Source organism: Crocodylus porosus, unplaced genomic scaffold (genome assembly GCF_001723895.1).
Source record: "Crocodylus porosus isolate Cpor-Errol unplaced genomic scaffold, CroPor_comp1, whole genome shotgun sequence".
NCBI classification, from domain to species: domain Eukaryota; kingdom Metazoa; phylum Chordata; order Crocodylia; family Crocodylidae; genus Crocodylus; species Crocodylus porosus.
In genome coordinates this window covers 15,612,552-15,631,283 of record NW_017728917.1, presented here as the reverse complement: position 1 = coordinate 15,631,283, position 18,732 = coordinate 15,612,552, and the positions used below count along the sequence as shown (strand labels likewise).

At 50.0% G+C, this 18,732-nt stretch overlaps 1 protein-coding gene across 2 annotated transcripts in view; it reads left to right on the top strand.

Moving 5' to 3' along the window:
• The first annotated feature begins 7 nt into the window (after nt 1-7).
• SETD5 (SET domain containing 5) overlaps nt 8-18,732 on the top strand; it is a 58,585-nt gene continuing 39,860 nt past the window's right edge. The window contains exons 1-8 of one of the 2 annotated variants that reach the window (XM_019536787.1): nt 8-278; nt 7,684-7,858; nt 11,481-11,586; nt 12,347-12,558; nt 12,870-12,928; nt 13,916-14,103; nt 15,329-15,367; nt 17,526-17,768. In XM_019536787.1, the coding sequence (XP_019392332.1) occupies nt 7,788-7,858; nt 11,481-11,586; nt 12,347-12,558; nt 12,870-12,928; nt 13,916-14,103; nt 15,329-15,367; nt 17,526-17,768 (918 nt within the window). In that variant the 5' untranslated portion in view covers nt 8-278; nt 7,684-7,787. Of the gene's footprint in view, nt 279-7,604; nt 7,859-11,480; nt 11,587-12,346; nt 12,559-12,869; nt 12,929-13,915; nt 14,104-15,328; nt 15,368-17,525; nt 17,769-18,732 lie in introns of those variants that run through there. The other variant, XM_019536786.1, reaches the window with a different exon arrangement.

The window sequence follows — 18,732 nt, the reverse complement described above, 5'->3', positions numbered from 1 at the left end:
AAAAAATCCAAATAAGCTAACAGCTATGGCTTTCCCTTCATCCCCTGGCTTTTACAATACTATCAAAAATGTAATAGAATTTGTCTATCAAGATTTATTTTTACAAATCACAATCTTACGCTCCCACGCTAGTAGCTGTTAATACTTTTTTTTGTCTGTTTTTCAGTCCTCTGCATACTACCTGACGTCCTCGCTGAAATGTACACACTGAGTTTTTCATGTCCCCAGACTGGGGGGAGATTTTCTACATCTTAATAACTGCTCTAGAAGATGCTAAGGTTTGTGGTCGTTCGCATTATCTCTGTGAATGAATTCCAGAGTCTTAGGCCAGTGGTTGTGTGCTTTCCTACTTTGGGATTGATAGTTCCATGTTCCCATCAGTTTCTAGTTCATATGCACAGTTACAGTCCTAGAGGTGAGGCAGTCTCTAGGACGTAGGCCTCATCCACACACACAGCTTGCACTGATTTAACTGAAAAGTATTCTTAATTGATCTAGTCGAACTGGTGGGAACCCAGGTGTAAATATGTTTAAAAACAGCTTACATCTGGAGAAATCCATTTAGAATAATGGGGGTAACTGTGAAGGTTTCAGTCATTTTCCAAGTGACTCTAACTTGATTTAAGCTACTTGTAAATACGTGGCCCCCTGAGCATGCACAAACTTAACTGAGCTGATTTATTAGGCTGACTTTGGCATGATCTCATGCTAGCTGTATTAGTCGACAAGCCTTGTTGCTTCGAGACATGCTGAGGACTAGAGGCTCTGGCTTGACTACATGAGTTAGGAAATCGTTATATTGCTGAGGTGTTACGTTCCAAGCAGGCTGGTATTTTAAACCAGGTAGGGATGTCTTAAGGTTAACATTTTCACCTCTGTGCTCAGTGCCCTAATTAAGCTTGAGCACTGTAACATGTATCACAGCGCCCATGTACAGCGGCACAGGGCAAAGGTTGGGGCCCAGCCTGCGCAGAGAAGGATTTCTCGTAGCCCAGTGGTTCTCAGCTGGGATGCCGCTGCGCTAGGTAGAACTGGCCTGTGCACCACCTCCTTTGTGAGGCACGTCAGAGCTGACCAGGCAGTGTGGCAGCAGAAGCCGAGTGCCTGCCTGCTTACTGGAAGGTGGCAGGTGGGGCATTCTCGCTGCTCAGGCTGGCTCCGCTGAGCCTCCTGGAAACAAGCGTGTGAGACGTTTCCATCTGCCCCATGCACCTCTGTTTCCTGGAGACGCCAGGCAGGATCAGCTTGCAAAGGGCTGCAACAAGAGGATGCTGCTGCCACAGCTGCTTCCCTATTGCTGTGAATATCTGCCCCTCTGGTAGGCTGTGGTGCCAGCTGTCTACGGGTAGATTTGCTGGTCTGTGAATGAGAGCTGATGACTTGGGGCAGGAAACGGTCTTTATGACTTATACTGTACCCAGAGCAGGGGGGTCCTGGTCAGTTATTGGGGCTGATAGGCTCTATTGCAATACATGAGTACTACCATGTCATGATCAGTCCCTCAATACAAGTAGGACAGGTCTCCAATAAATAGGGGACTCGGTGGTGAGTCCAGAGCCAGCCGTGGACACCAGTCTAGGATCCACACGTCCCACTGCAGACATGGCAAATAGTTCTGGGAAGGAGGAGTGGATCCTGGTGTGGTCGAGTCACAGCTCTTTCCCTTCCTCTTGCTCATCTCTCTGCCTTGATAGTGTTGCTGGTTTGCTCAGTGATCACCATCTTGCTGCACACAAGGGGTTCTTGTAGAGATGCTTTGTTGGAAAACTTGAGTAGGGAAAGGCCAGTGTAGAGTCCAGCAACAGGAGTCTCTTTCTGTCCAACTTGCGTGTGACCTACTTAAAGCCTACCTCTCTGGGTTGTGTCCTGGGACACTTCTGGTGCCAATTTCTTAAGCCTTGACTAGGATTTAAGTGTATTTTTAGCAGGTATTATTCTAACTAACACACCCTAGGCTTCAGCTTGGCTGGTTTAGCATGTATTAAAATCTGCGTTACCTTTATAGAACATTAGCTAACAGCATCTACCCCACTCATCTTTGAATCCGAGTCCAGATAAACCAGTATGGTCTTGGTTTGAAGGAGTGCTCTCTCCTGTTCGTGATTTCAACAGTGATGGGCATGCAGGGTACAGAGGATTTCAGCTCTGGGTGTGAGAGCGAGTGGTTGGCAGTAATGGGAAGTCAGGGGTCTCAGTACTATCATGACTGGCTTACAAAGCTGAGTTGCGCCATGCTAAAAGCAAGGTAGAGAGTTTAGATACCACATTCACAGAAACAACAACTATTTGAGTTGGCCCCATATTAACCGGTTAGATTCTTTGTTGCCTCGTGGTTTTCACACGCACGGTGTGATGAATCCAGTAATCTTTGTGCTGTGCTCTGCTGTCCAGCAGACACTTCTTGTAATGAGGAGTGCCAGGAGAAGTGGTTCCTTTGGGTCTGGGGGTCTGCAGACTGCTCAACGATATTTTGTTCTGTGCCGGTGTACTTGATGGGGTGAGCATGTCTCCGGGGTAACGTTGTTCGGGGTAACTTTAAAGTTCAGCAAATGTGACTGTCCACGAGACCTGCCCCTGGAAGTCCGCTAGTAGCATGTTCAGGGAGCAAAGGTTGTGAGCCCACGTCTGCCTTCCGCAGTACTTTTAGCAGTGGCTAATGCTTTTCAGGGGTAGTCCCAAGGAGAGCGCATCGTAGTAATACGTCCTGAGGTGACACAGCCAGACATGATGCTGTAAGAACTGTGTTCAGGAGAAGTAGCTGAGGCCACCTGCTCCAAGGCAGCTGAGAGCAGAATTGCAAGTTGTTGCTGCTGCGGGATCCAGGATCTCCAGTGGACAGTGTGGTCCTGCAGAGAATGCCATTAGCAAATTGAGCAGATGCTCTGGCAATTGAGGTACACCCCTTGTATCTTCATTCTCTTCCACTCTCTGTAGATTCTCATGCCACATGTCCATTGCTGTAGTAGCAGTGCCCTGAGCATCTGGACCAGGGTCTCCCAAAGTGTGGCCCATGGCCAAACGTGGCAGCAAGCCCTTTTGATGTAGCCTAGTAGCTCTTTTTTGAACAGTTAAAGCAAAGTGTGGCCTCCAGGCTAAATGCAGTCCTCAAGCCCCTTTGATGCAGTACTGTCCCTTTGAAATGGTTTGTCAGGAGTGAAACTTTGGGACCCTCTGATCAAAACTCATCTGTCAGCTGACTTCTTCAGTTTACCTTGCTTCACTCTGGCCCAGATTAGGGCTAGGCCTTCAAGTCTGGAGAATATTATCACATGGGCTTAGCATATAGAGGAGATGAATATCATTTGCTTTCTGGCAGTATTGCAGCCCATGAGATCTCAACATATACATATGGAAGAGGAAGGGTTACAGTACAGACCGTTCTGAGGCTTACTGCTCTGCTTTCTCGGCTGTCCTGTACTGGAGGGACTAGCTGCTGCACAGTGGTTTTGCTAATTCCAAACGGCCGTATATGCAAGCTTTATTGTCACGGTGATGTGGATAAAACCAGCAGTTAGCACTGGCGTCTGTGGCAGGGAAAGTGAGAGGCGACAGTTCAGCCCCTGTGTCATCCCTCCATCTGGATTTGTGCTGTGCAGTTGCCCCAGTGCCATTTCTTGGTAGCACAGAAGATTAATTATTCTCTGCTCTGCAGTCCATGTGATGTGATGGAGAAAGCTTTCTGCAGGGTGCCCTCTGAGCAGGGGAGGGGCCCGCCCCCGTCTGAGGGAAAACAGAGATTGGCTGGAGCCCTGTGCAGATGAGGAAAGACGTGTTGGATTCAAAGGGTTGTCGATAGGATGAGACCAGACTGAGCAGAAGAGAAATCCATACCCCTGAACAGATCTTGTTCTGAGGGAGGAGCCATGTCTCCCTTCAAGTGTGGTGCAGTTCTTCCGTTCTTTATGTTAACGGTTTGCCTGTCCTCTTTCCCTGCTCTGCAGACCACATGCAGCCCCCAAGACTGCCACTGCCCTCGCATCTTCAGCTCCATGCGCTTTCTCCCTCAATTCCTGGCACCTCTTCTCCAGCCATCTCCACCTTGCGCCATTGCCTGCTCCTGCCCCTGGTACCTTCCTCTTGGGTGGGGGGGGTGTCTCTGAGTCCTCCCTCCCTCCTGCAGCTCCTGCTCCCTGCCAGCCTGCTGGGGGAGAGGGCAGCCGGGTGGGGCACCACAGCAGTGCGGTGTTGGGCAGCATGCTCTGGGGAGCACTGGCACAGAGGTTAGGGCTTCGCATCCCCAGGCCAATATAAAGATGGATTCTCCAGAGGGGAGAGTTTGCTGCTGGGTATTTGAAGAGTGCTGGTGGGAGGAATGCGTCATGTGAAGAATGAGTTGGGACCTGTTGCAGTCGCACCAAAATTTCTAATAATTTACTGCAGGTTCTGGGTGTATTGGGTCCCTGAGCCACACTGCAAATCTCTCATCGTGTTGGTTTAAAATAGCAAAGGGGTTATGATCTGCTTTTATAACATGTCTGCGTCTGAGCGCTGACTGCAGTCTGTGGACAAGACTAGGCACCAGCAATCCGAGCAGCAGTATTAGGAAGAACTGAACAGCGGGCTTCTGCCTCCAAAAGGGCTGTGAGGCGATCACATACTCCTGCTGTGGAGAATGTTTCACCTTCTTAGCCCTGGCCTGTGTACAGGGAGCAGCTTCCATGAAGCAGGACATTGATGATGTCAGCAGTCATAGAGTTCATAGATATTAGGGCTGGAAGGGACCTCTCAAGATCATCGGGTCCAACCCCCTGCCCCAGGGGCAGGAACTCAGCTGGGGTCAAAGGATCCGTCATTAGGTGCTAGGTAGGAAGTAGACATCACCCCTTCTCAGCTTCTGTGCGATACCTGCATGGTATGATCTGGGTGAAGGACCCATCTTTTATTTGTCCTACAAAGAGCCTAGTACATATGTCACCTCCTCATGACTACAGACTGTGTCAGGGATGCTGGGTCAGTTGGGTCCCTGGTACTGGAGACCAAAAAAGAAAGGGGAGAATGACTTGGCACACGGGGAAGGCACATTGCTCCTTTGTTGGGCTATCCAGTAGACACTGGCGTCTGTCCTCAGGTCAGCAAGCTGCTTGTACCAGGTTCCAGACCTTCCTCAGGCATTTTTCTAGGCTGTGGCTTTCTGGTAGTCCCTATTGCCTAGTGTTGAAGAGGAATCACTCAATGCAACAGGCACCAGAAAGACTGACAGCGCGGGCGGTAAAGTGTGCTGGTACTCTACAAGCCACGGCCTTCGTAGCTGACATCATTTTCTTAATGCCCATCATTTTTGGTGCTGTATTTCCCCTTTGCTGGATGAGAATATAGCAACAGCAGCATCACTGTGGGTCACAGCTTTTGAGCCTGCCTTTTCTGAGGCGCTGGGAGGATCAGTGCAAATCCTGGTAGTTGACTTCACTCTGTCTGCAGTCTTGGCATAAGCTGTTTGGCCTCACTTAGGTAGAAACTGAACTGCAGTGGAAGTTCTCCTCTTTGAAAAGGAGGATGTATTTAGCAGCGAAAACAGTGAGATTTTTGGAGAGGAGATGAGCTGAGACCAGTTGCCAGTCTCTAAGGTTGAACCAGCATAGCCAATGGAACTGGGAACCTCCTTTTCTGTCCTGTCTTAAGGGTAATATCTCCCTTCTGGCTCCTAAGTTTTAAAAAAAAAAATCACACCAGTAGCAGAAGAACCAGGCCAGAGGGTCATTTCCTACGGTTCCAGTTCTGAAAGGCTCGTTTCCCCAGATGCCCAGCTGGCCTCTGTGATGGGGCTGCTTGTTAGCTGGCTGCCTGTTTGCCTTTCTTAGCTGCCTCCCCTTCCCCTCCTTTCTAAGGCTGTTTGGTCCATTTCCCTGTGACGTGGCATGGCATTACCATGGGCTGCTAAGTGTTGGAGAGAAGCCAGGTCTCTGCTATGCTATGCCTCTACCCTTTATCCCACTGTAAGGATGCCTGTCGCAGGGTGTCGCTTGAGCAGAGGTGGATCCATGTGGAAGTGCTGCGGTTGGGCAGAAGGGAAAGGTTTCCCCAGACCCAGAGAGAGACGGCCTCAAGCCTAAGACTTAAAGGATCCTGAACACTGAGTTTCAAGTCCCACATGCTGACACCAGCATTTTCTGTCCTTTCCTTCCCCTCTCAGACTCGGTCAGGGCTCTCTGCTTAAGTGGCAGACTTGCCCGTTATCGTCAGACCAGCTCACCGAGAGGAACCACGCTTTGCCTGCACCTGTCACTACCGGGTTGCACTTTGTCCATCGGCCTTTCCACAGCCCAGGAGTGTTTGCTGACTACCTGGCAGGATGGCACCACAGCAGAGGCGCCAGTGAGCAAGTGTGACTGTACCTGGACGGGCAGCTGGTGTGGACCAGCAGTTGCCAAGCCCTAAAGAATTCCCCGGGGCTTCAGTCCCCACGTACTCGGAGGAACTGGTTATCTTTCATTTGAAAGAATTTAAGGCTTTCCTTCCAGAGAAGGGGATCTGCTGTTGAGAGCAGATTGCCCCAGCCCTCCCAGTACTTTCCTTTGATTCCACGCCACGGTCTGTGCTTGCATTCAGTGAAATGCAGCAGCGCCGCACACTTCCTTAGGCTTGCATCAATTAAAGCTAGACCAGGAGCTGGAACGTCTCTCTGGTTCCCCATAGTCCTCTGCTGTTTGGGTTTTGTCTCCTTCCAGTGCCCTTGCCGGCTTCATGCATGGCTCTGTTAGAGGTGTAGGTGCTGCCTACAACTTCCTCGAGTGATAACTTTCACGTCCTCAGGTGTGTTTGCCCACGCAGGCATTGACCCTTCCCTCCCTGTTGTGCAGTATTGTCCTTTCGGAAGTGTAGCGTTTCCACCAATTTTACTTGAATTTGCTGCAAAAACCTGGGTCCTGGCGCAGTGACTCTAGGGCCTAGGCCTGGGTTTTCCTGTCCATGGTCTGTCTGGCGGTGCGGTTTCTCCATGGCACTCTGCAGAGTGCGGCCCGCAGCTGCGCTCGCTCCCGGAGTGATACGACTGTGACTCACCCTCTTGTTCTGAAAGGAGCCAATGGGGCCACGGTGTTTCTCGTTCAACGGGCCTATCAGGACATGATGTGATGTCTGACGTGGCTTGGCTGCTGGGAGTTGTAAGATGGGATTCAGGAAGCTTATGGCTCCCTGCATCATTCCTCTCTCTCTCCAGTGAGCCACACAGATTTTGGGGGCTGGCCTCTCGTCGAGAGCAGCCTCAGTGGCCTGTTTGCAGATTATTCTTGCATTATGAGTACGTGACCCCAGTGCACATGCAGCAAATGTAGGTATAATTTGAGCACAAATCAGGCTTCTGGCTGCTCTTTACTGTGCTCCCTTCTCTCTGGGAATGGGATTTGTTGGGGGTGGTGGGGAGGTTCATGAAAGGCTGTGGCAAGAGACAACAGCTGTTACTAATCAGGTGCAAAAAGAAAGAACAGATTGACTGTGTTAATCCGTGCTAAGCCTAGTTTGGGGAAGTAGCATTATTGGCCCGTTGGCAAAGCAGCTCATTTCAGGTTATGACAGGGCCGTACAGGGTACTTGAACAAGAAGCAGAGGTGACGGTGCATCTTACTGGGTAGAAAGCGGCTTGCTTTCCTTGTGCCTAAGGTGCCAGAGGAAGGTGTGTCAGGGAAGCCACACGTGTACGCCAGACTAACAGAAATGCAACACGCTGTTCCCTCCCCACCCCGGCAGGTTTCCCCATGTCCGTGACGTGTTGGCCGAGGCTCTGCGGCTCCTCTCCGCCCTTGGAGCGGCTGGTCGCTACCCTTTGGACTCCGTGATCCCTGACGGACGTCATGAGCATTGCAATCCCTCTGGGAGTCACCACACCAGATACATCCTACTCAGATATGGCTGCAGGATCTGAGTAAGTGCCGCATCCCCTGCGTATGCGCTAGTACGGGGGCTTCTCAGGCTCCGCATGTTTGGCCCGATCAGGATCAAGGGAACAGATGAGAAAGCAGTCAGAGGAAGTGGGGGGTCATAAGGTCTCAAGCACTTCTAGCCAGAGTTGTTCCGAAAGCTAGATTATGCCTTCTCCCCTGAGCAGGCGTCAGGAAGAGCATCTTTGTGGGAAATCCTCAAGCATCCCCTTCACAGGAACCTGGGTATGGGAGCTGACTTTCTCACCGTGGTGAGATCTCTGCACAGTGTTGGTGGGACTTTGCATCTCTTGACTCTGATTAACAGGTGTCTGCTAAAATTCTTAACCCCCACAGAATTTTTTCCCTCCTCTTTAAAAGTCCCTGTTCCATGGTGTTGTCGGCTCAGTGACTATGATGCTCTTTACCAGAGGGGTGGGTACATGAAGTGTTTCCTTTACGCCTCTAGTTTTTTTTCCTTGAATCTTTCAAGAGAGTCCTGAGATCACATCACCTCTCTCCCCGAATTCGCCCATTTGTTTCTGGCTGTTTTTCCCAATACCTTCTGTCCAGGATTCTCACATCCTAGTTTTGCATCTTCCAGTGCAAGACAGGACTCTTCTAATTCTGCTGGCTTGACCCATAAGAGCATGGTGTTATGGTGTGGGCTATTGTGTTTCCCCCACATCTGACTGCTCCCCTTAAGTTCTATTATGGTGTGTCAAAATGCTCTGCCCTGAGGACCATGTTGATCCTGCTCTTAGCCTTGGTCTGTGGCCATCTGTGTTGGGCATCCTTTTCTTTTTGTGCCATTTTGTCCCTTGTCTAGTGGTTCTTAGGATGAGCATTTTTCACTGGTGACCTAACATTTGATTGCTGCTCTGCTTAGGCCTCAGAAGGCATCTGAATCCTGGGCTGGTCTTTAATTGCTAGCCATGTAACCATCAGCACCTCTTGTCCCAATGCCTCCTGCCTTTACTGTCAAGAGCTTCAAACTGTCTGTGGCAGGTGAATGTTGCTATCATGCAGTCATTGTGTTCTCTGCCTGAGAATTAGCCACGGTAGGCAGGCACTTACTAGCCAGGGCGAGTTAGATCTGGCTACGTAGATTATTTTGAGCACTGACACCTCAGGAAAAAGTGTCTTTAGGCTTTTTGCAAGGCCAGTGCCTCCTTCCTGGCCGGGGAGACTTTGGTATCTTCAGTATGTGACCATGCTGGAGCACTTTGAAAGAGACCTTTTCAAAACAAGCCCAAGTTGCCTCCAGTTGTTGTGTGCGACAGTCTTGGAGTGATGCCACCTGGCAGGATAGTTTCACCCCAAAGCGTTTTGCACCCTCAAACCTTGAAACTCTCCAGATCTTGGCACCTGGTGTTGGCAGTAGCTTATTGGATGAAGCATTGCCTTTGAATAATATACATCAACCAGAGGCATGGAAGGCAAGTGGACTCTTACTGATGAAGCCTTCGAGGTCAGGCAGCTCTGTGTAGCTTGGGCCTTTAGCATCCTCTTTCCTTCAGCTTTAGCAAGCAGGGAGAAGTCCCGAGCGGCAGGGTGACTGTTTCAGGATCTCTAAAGCTTCAACGGTTACTTCCCCCTCGTCCTATGTTAGGAGCTGTTGAAGCTCAGCATGTCAGCGTTTTGTGTCCCACCACTGAAGGCAGTGGGAGGGGGTGGTCTGCACTGGAGCCTCTTGCACTAAAGATCTTGATGCATCATTAATGCTTCCTGAAGTGGTGTCAGTGCTCCATGCCCAGCCTTGCTTTGTGTTCTGTTGCTTGGGAGGTACGTAAGGTGGTAGGTTAGGCTGAGGACAGATTCTGTTTGTCTGTCTGGTTTTCGGAGACTGAAGGAGCCTGACTGAGTTGGAGTATGGGCCAGTGCAGGCATCCTGAGGAGGTGTGAGCAAAAAGGACCAACAGGGCTGCGTCAGCTGGTGAAGATGCGACAGACTCTGCACGTGCTCTGAGGAGAAATACAGCCTTCCCCAGGACATGACCCGCTCTGTCTTTTCTCTTCAACAGCAGAGACAGCTAACTATGATGAAGACTATTCATGCTTATAATGTCATGTCCCAGATCCTGAGCTACGGCATAATGAAAGGTTTGCTAGTCTGGGCCTTCAGCCCTTTGCGTCTTGGTCTGTAGCTCCTCCATGACCAAATGGCAGGTCAGGTTTCAGAGAAAGGCTTCTGCTTGGCCCAAGTTCCTCCCCCACCACAAGCTAGGAGTTCACACTGGGCAAACCTAAATGCAGCAGAAGTCTCAAAGACTAACTGCAGCATCTACAAGGGAGAGGCTGGTGTCCTGGGCAGTGTGGCTCAAGCCCCAAGCTGTGACCAGAGCTGCTGGAGCCCTTGCTGGTGGGAGTTCTGCCTGATTCGCATGGGCCAAACGAGCCCCAAGAATGAGAATCCTGGAAGATCCCTTCAGAAAAACACAGTCCCCAGGTGGATTTACATTCCTGTGCTGTCTCTTGGCTCTGCCTCTCCCCGTGCTATAATGTTTGAAGAAGACTGCAATTACACACAGGATGCAGCTCTTTCCTGTGTCATGTTCCCATAATTGTATGTACATAGTGGTGAGTGCTCTTCCATTTCTTATTTGGAAGCATCTCTCGATAGAGAGTAAATTACCTTTCTGGTATTCTGTCCGTAGCCTCATTACCTAACACTTGCCTGCACTGAATCGCAGCTTTCCTTCTTCTGAGCAGGGCTTCTGCAGCCTTTTGCCAGCAGAATGTTTTGCACTTGATTTTGAACTGATATTTTTCGCCACCATGCGGTGGAAGTGTGCATCATCACTTCAGATTAGCAGCAGCTTCCTATGAGCGCATTGCTTTTTCAGTAGCTGCGTGTAGGAAACAAAAAGCCAATCTGATTTGCTCACACCCCTTGCCGGAGTTGGGAGTTTCATTGCCACGTTTTTGTAATACAGAGTGCCCTGATTCCCCCAACTGTACCAGAAGTGTGCAGGACAGTTGGAGCTTCCCTGCATGTACCGGGATATAGTTTGTGGAGCTGCCTAATACTTAGCTGAGTGGGACAGAAGTAGGCATCCAGGCAGGCAAGGTACGTTCAGTTGCTATTTGGAAAAGAGATGAGAGAAGGAGAAGGTGAAAGTGTGAGACGAGGTCACAGTTACATTGACAGTTGCTGGGTACAAGGCCCCAGAAGTAAAGGGAGAAGCTGGGCACAAGAAGCGTCATGGACCCAGAGAGGACTGTCACGGAAGGTTTTGAAACCCAGCAGGGAAAGGTTGTACTGGATTTAGTGTGAACGGAAAACTAGTGGAGGAGCTTGAGAATGGGCAGAGTGCAGTTGGGTGGCCCGGCATGTTTCTGACTCTTCTCCCCACCTTCCTCACACCCAGACCCTGCTTTGCATAAGGGGAGGCAGCGCCCGGGTTGGTACCCACTCAGGTGTTCTGCCAACCACTGGTTTATCCTGCAGCCCCAGACCTTGCATCCAGACCACCTAGTGAAATGGATAATGTACCTTGGTGCCCTGAGTCTTTTCATGCCGAGTTGACTTTGTTGAAGAAAGAGACTGCTGAGGTGTTGGCAGGTGCCTGACACAGGGAAGTTCATTGTGGTATTGATGGGTTTTACTTCTGGCCCTTTCTGCAGCCCAGAGTCTGTGGAAGCTAGTCCAGCTGTCAGCGAGAAGAATGTATACTCCAGTCATGGCTATGGGGCCACGCAAAGGCACAGCTATCGAGGGCTGCCATATGCAGTGAGTACTTTCTCTTTCATCTGCAGTGCTGCGCCAGTCCCTTTCAATGTACTCTGCTCATCCTCTCCTGCTACAGCCCCTTCCCTGGCTGTTTGTCACAGAGCTGCATGTTTGTTCAGCCTCTTCTTGGGCAGCAGCACTTGGTGGCATTCTGCTATTCGGACTGCACCTTGAGCAGTTGTTGCTCCCAAGCCTCCATATGTGCTGCCACCAGCCCACTGTAAGTTCTGTGGCCAGGTCCCCTGGTTCCTGTGATGTGTGCAAGGCAAGTGGGAGATTTGGTAGCACCACCTTTCAGTTTAGAAATGAATGAACTCCTAGTGCAGCACCTGTCGCAGTGGACTGGCACTGTCTGATGCCAGGTTCCACTTTGCACTCTATAGTCAGCATTCAGCAGGGTTTGTGCTGACAATGCATAACTGACCAGAAGTGGAGGAAGGCTGGGGGGAAAAGTGGGAGACAGCTTGAGATTATAAGATAAGTGTACTGTTCCTCAGATGATTGGCAGTGAAATAATCAATGCTGACATTTTGATTGCTATCATAGATTTCGAACTTAATAACCTGCTTACACAATAAACTGTCACGCATGCCACTCGTGTTGCTTCTGTCTGTGTGCAGACATAGGAATCTAGGCCTCAGGCTCACATTTGTTGCTCCTGGTACAGCTGGGCACTGAGCAGGTTGTGGACTTGGGCCTGAGGCTTCTGAGCTTTGATAAGAGTGTTCAGCATAGTATTGATGCAGGTGTTTATTTCCAGGATCATAACTATGGAGCCCCTCCTCCTCCAACTCCCCCAGCCTCTCCCCCCGTCCAGACCATCATCCCTCGTGCAGAACTAAATGGCCTGCACTCGCCTGATGAGGAGAACTCTGGGGACAGTGAGAGCTCCTCAGAGGCAGAGTCTCTTCCGACTTGGTGTCACTGCAGTCTCTCCCAGGATGGCTTTCTCATCAAGTGTGAGAAGTGCAGGTAAGTTTTGGTGCAATGCAGAGCTGGACAGCTTCTCTAGTGTTGACTTCAACATCAAATGAAGTATCATGTTTGGGTTGGGGGATGGACTTCCTGTTGGTAACCATTATTTTACCTGGTATTGACCTCCTCCTCTGTGCTCTCAGCCCAGCCCAGCAAGTGCTAGTGGTATCAGGACTGGAGGCGGGGATGTTAAAGCAGTGTTATCATGCTGGGCTTCACTGGGGGCATGCATCTTTTGTCGTCTGCTTGCCTTGCAAGTGGCTTAATCCTTACAAAATCTGCTTCAATTGTGCATCCTCCTTTGGCAGAGGAATGAACAGGGGGAAGGTGATTAGACTTCGTCGCCGGAAGCAGGACAACGTGTCAGGTAAGTTCAAGATTGTACTGGAAATACGAATAGTGCGCAGGGCAGAAGGTTCTTTGGTACTGTCGTGCAACTGTTGTAGTCCCCTCTAACTGATCAGCGCTCCCTGTTTCTTTTCATAGTAGCAGGGGCATTACTTCGAGGTGGAGCTTGACAAGTTTATGAAAAGATAATGTAATAAGCTAGGACTGTTCTTGTAGCAATTATCAGTCTTATGTGAGGCAGATTCAAGTATTGGGCAACCTCACAGTAGTGTTAGAAGGAAATTCAGTCTCTGTGCAGGAGATGTTCAGTAGTCCCACGCTTCTGGGCTTCTGAGCGTCTGTCAGGGCCAGGAAGAAAAGTTATTCACTGGATTTTTATCGCAGCTAGAGTAGGAGTTGGCTGGGGTGTGCATGTGCTGCTGCAGGTATGTCTGCCTCCAGGTACCTAAGAGTCTTGCTTATGTATTCAGGGCTAAGCCAATTGTTAGATTTGGGGTCAGGGATGAACCTTTCCTCCAGGTCAGGTTGGCAAGGTCTGTGGGCTTTTTTGCTTCCTCTTTAGAATGGGACATGGTTCTCGATATAGGATTATTTGTACTTACATTAACCTAAAAAATTCCCTGTTGGCACCATCGTCTGCCTTGCTCTTTATCTGTTGTACGCTGTAGGCCTTGATTTCAGTAGGATGTCATGTGGCTGGGGGGTTGCAGGAGGGGCTTTGGATAGGGAGATGATCAGATCTCACAGACCCTTTTCTTCCCCCACTGTAAGAACTATGAAACTATGAAACTTAAGATGCAGTCAGTTCTGTTGGTAAAGAAAGACCAAGTGCATAACAGTGCCTTCCTCTGAGCTGTCAAGTTCAGTGAGCAATGGCTGGACTTGTGTGCTCACTTACGAATGGGAGCCGTGCACTGCTGTTGTCATCTTGGGCTGAGAGGACATGAAGACAGGCTGTGTTCTCTGGAGTAGAGAGAAAAGATGCTACTATGACTTTTCTTTGTAGGTGGAGATAGCAGTGCAACTGAGAGTTGGGATGAGGAGCTCTCGCCCTCCACAGTGCTGTACACTGCTACACAGCACACGCCCACAAGCATCACCCTGACTGTCAACCGGGTTCGCAGAACCAAATCTAAGAAGAGGAAGAGGAGCACAGAAAAGGCTCGCACTGCACCAAAGGCCAAAAAGATCAAGGTACGTGAGACAAGGCTGAAGTGATTCAAACCAGATGCTGAAGAGAAGTAATGCGAGCAGGCTGCGCCATTCTCCAGTTGCTGGAGGCCAAGCATCAGTGAGCCTCCCCTGATTATGCTTGGGCCAAGGATGGCCAGTCTGTGGCACGTATGGCACAAGTGACACGGGCAGCCTGTGTTTGTGGCACATGGTAGGTTGGGGAGAGGAAAGGCGGCATAGGGTGCTAAAACCAGAGCAGCAGATCAGGCAGGGGAACAGAGTAGGAGTGATGCTTGGTGTGGGGTAGGGCTAATATGTGGCATACCTGCTAAAGAAGTGGGAAGTTCTCATCCCACCACTTATTCTTTATGAACTGCTTGAGGACACCCCCCTCAGCCTTTACAAGCAGGCTTATTGGTGATTCCTAGCCTGTTTTCCAGAGCTGTTGGTTGGTAGTCTGAGGGTTTTGGCTCAGCTCTGAATTGTTTCCCCATTCTTCTTGCTGTCTTTTCAAAGTTCAGGAGAGCCTCTTGAAGGTCTGTGTCTGCCTGTGGCTGAGAGGTCATTGGTGGCAATGGGATGAGGATTTAGGGCTGCAGCACCTGGTGGGGTTGGGCAAGGTTCTTCAGGACTGAGCTGATTCCCCCAGGGGTGGTGAAATGCAGTTATTTGCAGGGCAGCTCTGTTGCGGTGGCGCAAAGCAGTTATTTGTGTCTTTATCACCAGCAGCTACATGCAATATAATTTGCTCCCAGACGAGGCTTGGAATTGATCTGGAAGCCACAGTGATTATAGAAATAAATGTATTAGCTAGTATAGAGTGGCTGGCAGCCCTAGCCCCTTGTGATCTTTAGCAGTTTTAGATTAGCTAGCTGATTCTGTTTTAAGTGTTGCTGACTATATAGTCTTTACCAAGAGGCAATTCTGGGCCTTCCTTCTGTCAGGGCAGTTTCGACTGTTGAGAGTAGTCATGATGTGGACAGTAAGATTTTGTCTTTTTTGGGTCAGGAAGCCTGGTAGCAGAACTTCCTTCAAAGATCTGCTGGAATCCCTCTCTGGGACAATCTTGCTCTGCCTTAGCCCTGATGTAATCTCCCTGGGTTTCTGCCTCCTTGAAAAACTGTGATCTTTGAGCACTTTGGTTGGGGTTGAGCTGAATGTTTTAAGCAACACCTGATTGCAGTGGGATCCCGGGGCTCCCTGGTGCACAGAACACTCACGTGTATCGCTCTTGTTTTGTGGACAGGCCTTTCGAGAGGGCTCCCGGAAGTCTCTGCGGATGAAGGTGAGTAGAATGGGATGCTTGCATTGCGCTCTTATTTCTGCTTGCAGGTTCCTTCTGGCCTTGTTTTGCCTGGGGGTCTGGTTCTAGCAGCGTGCGGTGAATAAGTCTCGCCCTTCCCTGCCACCGCAAAGGGCCCTGTCTGGTATGAGTCTGAGAGGAATTTCCCATCAGCTGGTGAGCTGTGTTTTTGCCTGAGAGGGCTCATCAGATTGTGCTCTAGGTGAACCCCATGCTGCCCTCTAGGATGGGGCTGATTAGTGGTAACTGAGGGAAGAATTTTGAATCGAAGATGTAGAAATGGGTCATGGTCCAGTGGCTGGGGGTCAGCTGTCCTATGATATCAAGGGTTCTTCTAAACTTTTGCTCAGTTGGCTGTTTGAGACGATGCAAATGAATAGTATTGGAATTCCCAACAGAAATGGTGTCATTCCTCTCCATGCTCCATGGACAGGAGTAGATAAACATAGGCCTTTAGACTTCCTGACGCAGCACTGGCACTATAGCTGGGAAAGGCAGGGCAGGGGAAGACAGGAATATCCTTGTATCTCAACAGTCCTAGAAACCTAGGGTTGCTGTAATGGGACCATATCAAGGGTCCCTCAAGTCAGCATCTCTGCTCTTACCACAGCCTGATGATTCAAAGGAAGGTGCACAAAGTCTGGTACAGTCTCAGTTTGTCCTAGGCATTTAAATGATCCCCGTCTTGTCATTTCTGAGCTTCTTGCAATCATAAAGTTAGAAATAAATCCTCATGCCCCTTATTGTGTGTCTGATCTAAAGGGTATGTATGAGTTGGTGTTGTGGTATCTGAGACCCAAAATGTCCCAGCCCATTATGAATCTTGCTGACTCTTGGCAGTGAGCTCCGTAGACGAGTTGTATAACATAAGACTATTTCCATTTTATCCACGTTAAATCTATTGCCTTTCAGTTTCATTGTTTGGCTCCCTAACTACTATCTTACAGGAGTGGGTGAGCAGGACTACCTGACTATCACTTTTCATTCACTTGCCATATGCCTTTATCATGGCTTTGTTCATTTCCTCTCAGAACTTACAGTCCCAGTCTTCTGCATCTCCTCTCATGCAGATCTCTCTTCCATGCCTTGGGTCACTTATTGGTTGCCTCTGTTGTTAATCCAGTTGTGTCTGGAGGCCTTGATAAGGATCAGGGCCTCCATGTGGGTATTGTAGAACACGGAGACGTGAGCAACGGTCTAGTTTAAGACCAGAGGCAAGAAGTCAGTATGACGAGAGTGGAAGAGGGAGGGGTGACAGGGTAGCAGCAGCAAATTTGCCCCTTTCATAACTGGATGATGGACACAGTGGTGATGTTCCAAGCCAGAGTGAAGTGTTTGTTTATATGTTATTATTTGAAAATGCCTGCCTACTTCTGATTCTAACCCTGTCTGTGCTGTTCTCCTTCTCAGTTCCCTCTCTGTGTTGAGTTTCCCTTTCTAAGCCTCTACCCAGCTATGCATTTTCACTAACCTGTTTCTCCTTATTGTAAACATTAACTCTTATGTCCTCCTTGTTGTGGTTGTGGGTGACGGAATGAGGGCAAGGTGAGAGAGGATATGGACACGCAAAGAGTGGGCAAGGGGAAGTTGTAGTCAGAAGACTGGTGAGGAGAACATGGCATGTACCTCGTTGTGGCCCATCTAGTTTCTTTCTCCACGCAGAAAGACCCAGGGAGGGATCTGGCATCCCTTGATATATTTAGTTTAGCTTATTTGCTGGTGTATGCTGACAGGGCTTTCTTCTCACTTCCACTCTTGGGTGGCATGGGAATGCCTGGGTGGATCATAGGGCAAGACTGCAGAGTCATCCCCTTCTGCCTGTTTTTCCTGTCCTCCGTCATGCTTCCCTCTGCTTTTGCAGTACCTAGTCAGTCAGCAAAGAATCATCCCAGTCGTAGTTTGCCCCTGGCACAAGGTTATCCATGGCTCCTCATGCAGCAGTTTTATGGTATTGGCTAGGGAAAAGTCTGGGAGCAGTGCCCACCGAGTAATTGGGAGGGGCTTCAGGTTTGGTCATGGGGTCACTTCCTAGCTCCGGATCAGTCTCCGTTCAGTGTTTCTCCAGCAAGCCCACCAGAGCTCTTTACATAGGTCTGTTCCCAGCATGTGCTGGTCATTCACCCTTTGTTGTTTGGTGCAGAATTCTCCTTCTGAAGCGCATGCCCTGGATGAGAACACAGCTGAGGGGTGGGAGAACCGGATCCGGCTCTGGACAGATCAATATGAAGAAGCCTTTACCAACCAGTACAGTGCTGATGTGCAGAACCTCCTGGAACGGCACCTGAGCTCTCACAAAGACTATGTGGGCAAAACTGCTATGCTAGACACAATCAACAAGACAGAACTGGCCTGCAATAACACTGTTATCGGGTCTCAGATGCAGGTAAGAACCAGCATGGATGCGGGAGGGGATGAGGCCGACCTACAGGGACCTAGGTTCCAGGGCGGGTCAGAGCACCAGAGCTGGCAGTGATATTATTTCAGGAGCAGATGCAGAGGAAGGCAGGTCTGAGTACAGATGGGAGAGGTCAGCAGGGCTCACGTGACATTAGGCTGAGGGTTTTATCTCTTGGTTCAGCCTTCCGAGGTCTGTTTGCCAGGGAGTTGGAACCCTCTGTGCAGATGGGTGCAAGCGTCTTCGTTGCTCGGCTGTGCCACTGTTGCTAAGCAGGGGGGCGTTTGCTACCTGCCTGGGATGTATCGTATTTTCTGCTTTGTGCCAAGGGCCACAGATCTGTTACCAGGGGGGTGTCAGCTGTGCACAGCTTGGGGGCAGAACCAGACCTGTCAGTCACTGGCAACCAGGGGAATCCCTTGCCTCCAGTTTTGTCCATCTCCACAGCAGCTAGTGGCTCAGCCAGCCTTCCCTGCCTGCATGGCCTGTCTGCCAAAGAGTCCCAACCCACTGCAGATCTGTAGATGCTTGTGTGCCTCAGTCTGTCTCTGCAGTGCTCGGGAGCCCCAGGCCTCCTTTGCTGTTTTGGATTTGGGGAGACTGGAACCCTCTCAGAAGAGGAAAGGGGCCAATGTCGGGTGGCCCAGGTGGGGATGGCTTGCTCTGCAGCCTTCTCCCCACAGGAAAGGAAATGGCAAGATTAGGAAAGGACCGAGTCTGGAGCATACAGTTGTTTCTGCAGCCCCCCTGAGGGACGTCAAGCCAGAAGGGCAGCATACCAAGCAGAAGGTCACTCCTTAGTCCCTCTAGCTTGTGTTGGCAGTCAGGCCCCTAACTGCAGAGCTGAGATGCTCCTCCTCCTCCTCCACCTGCTTACCACCTAGAAGTTTATCAGGGGTGACCACCAGGATCTGGGGGAATGTTTGTTCACCAGAGCGCCCCAAGGGATGAC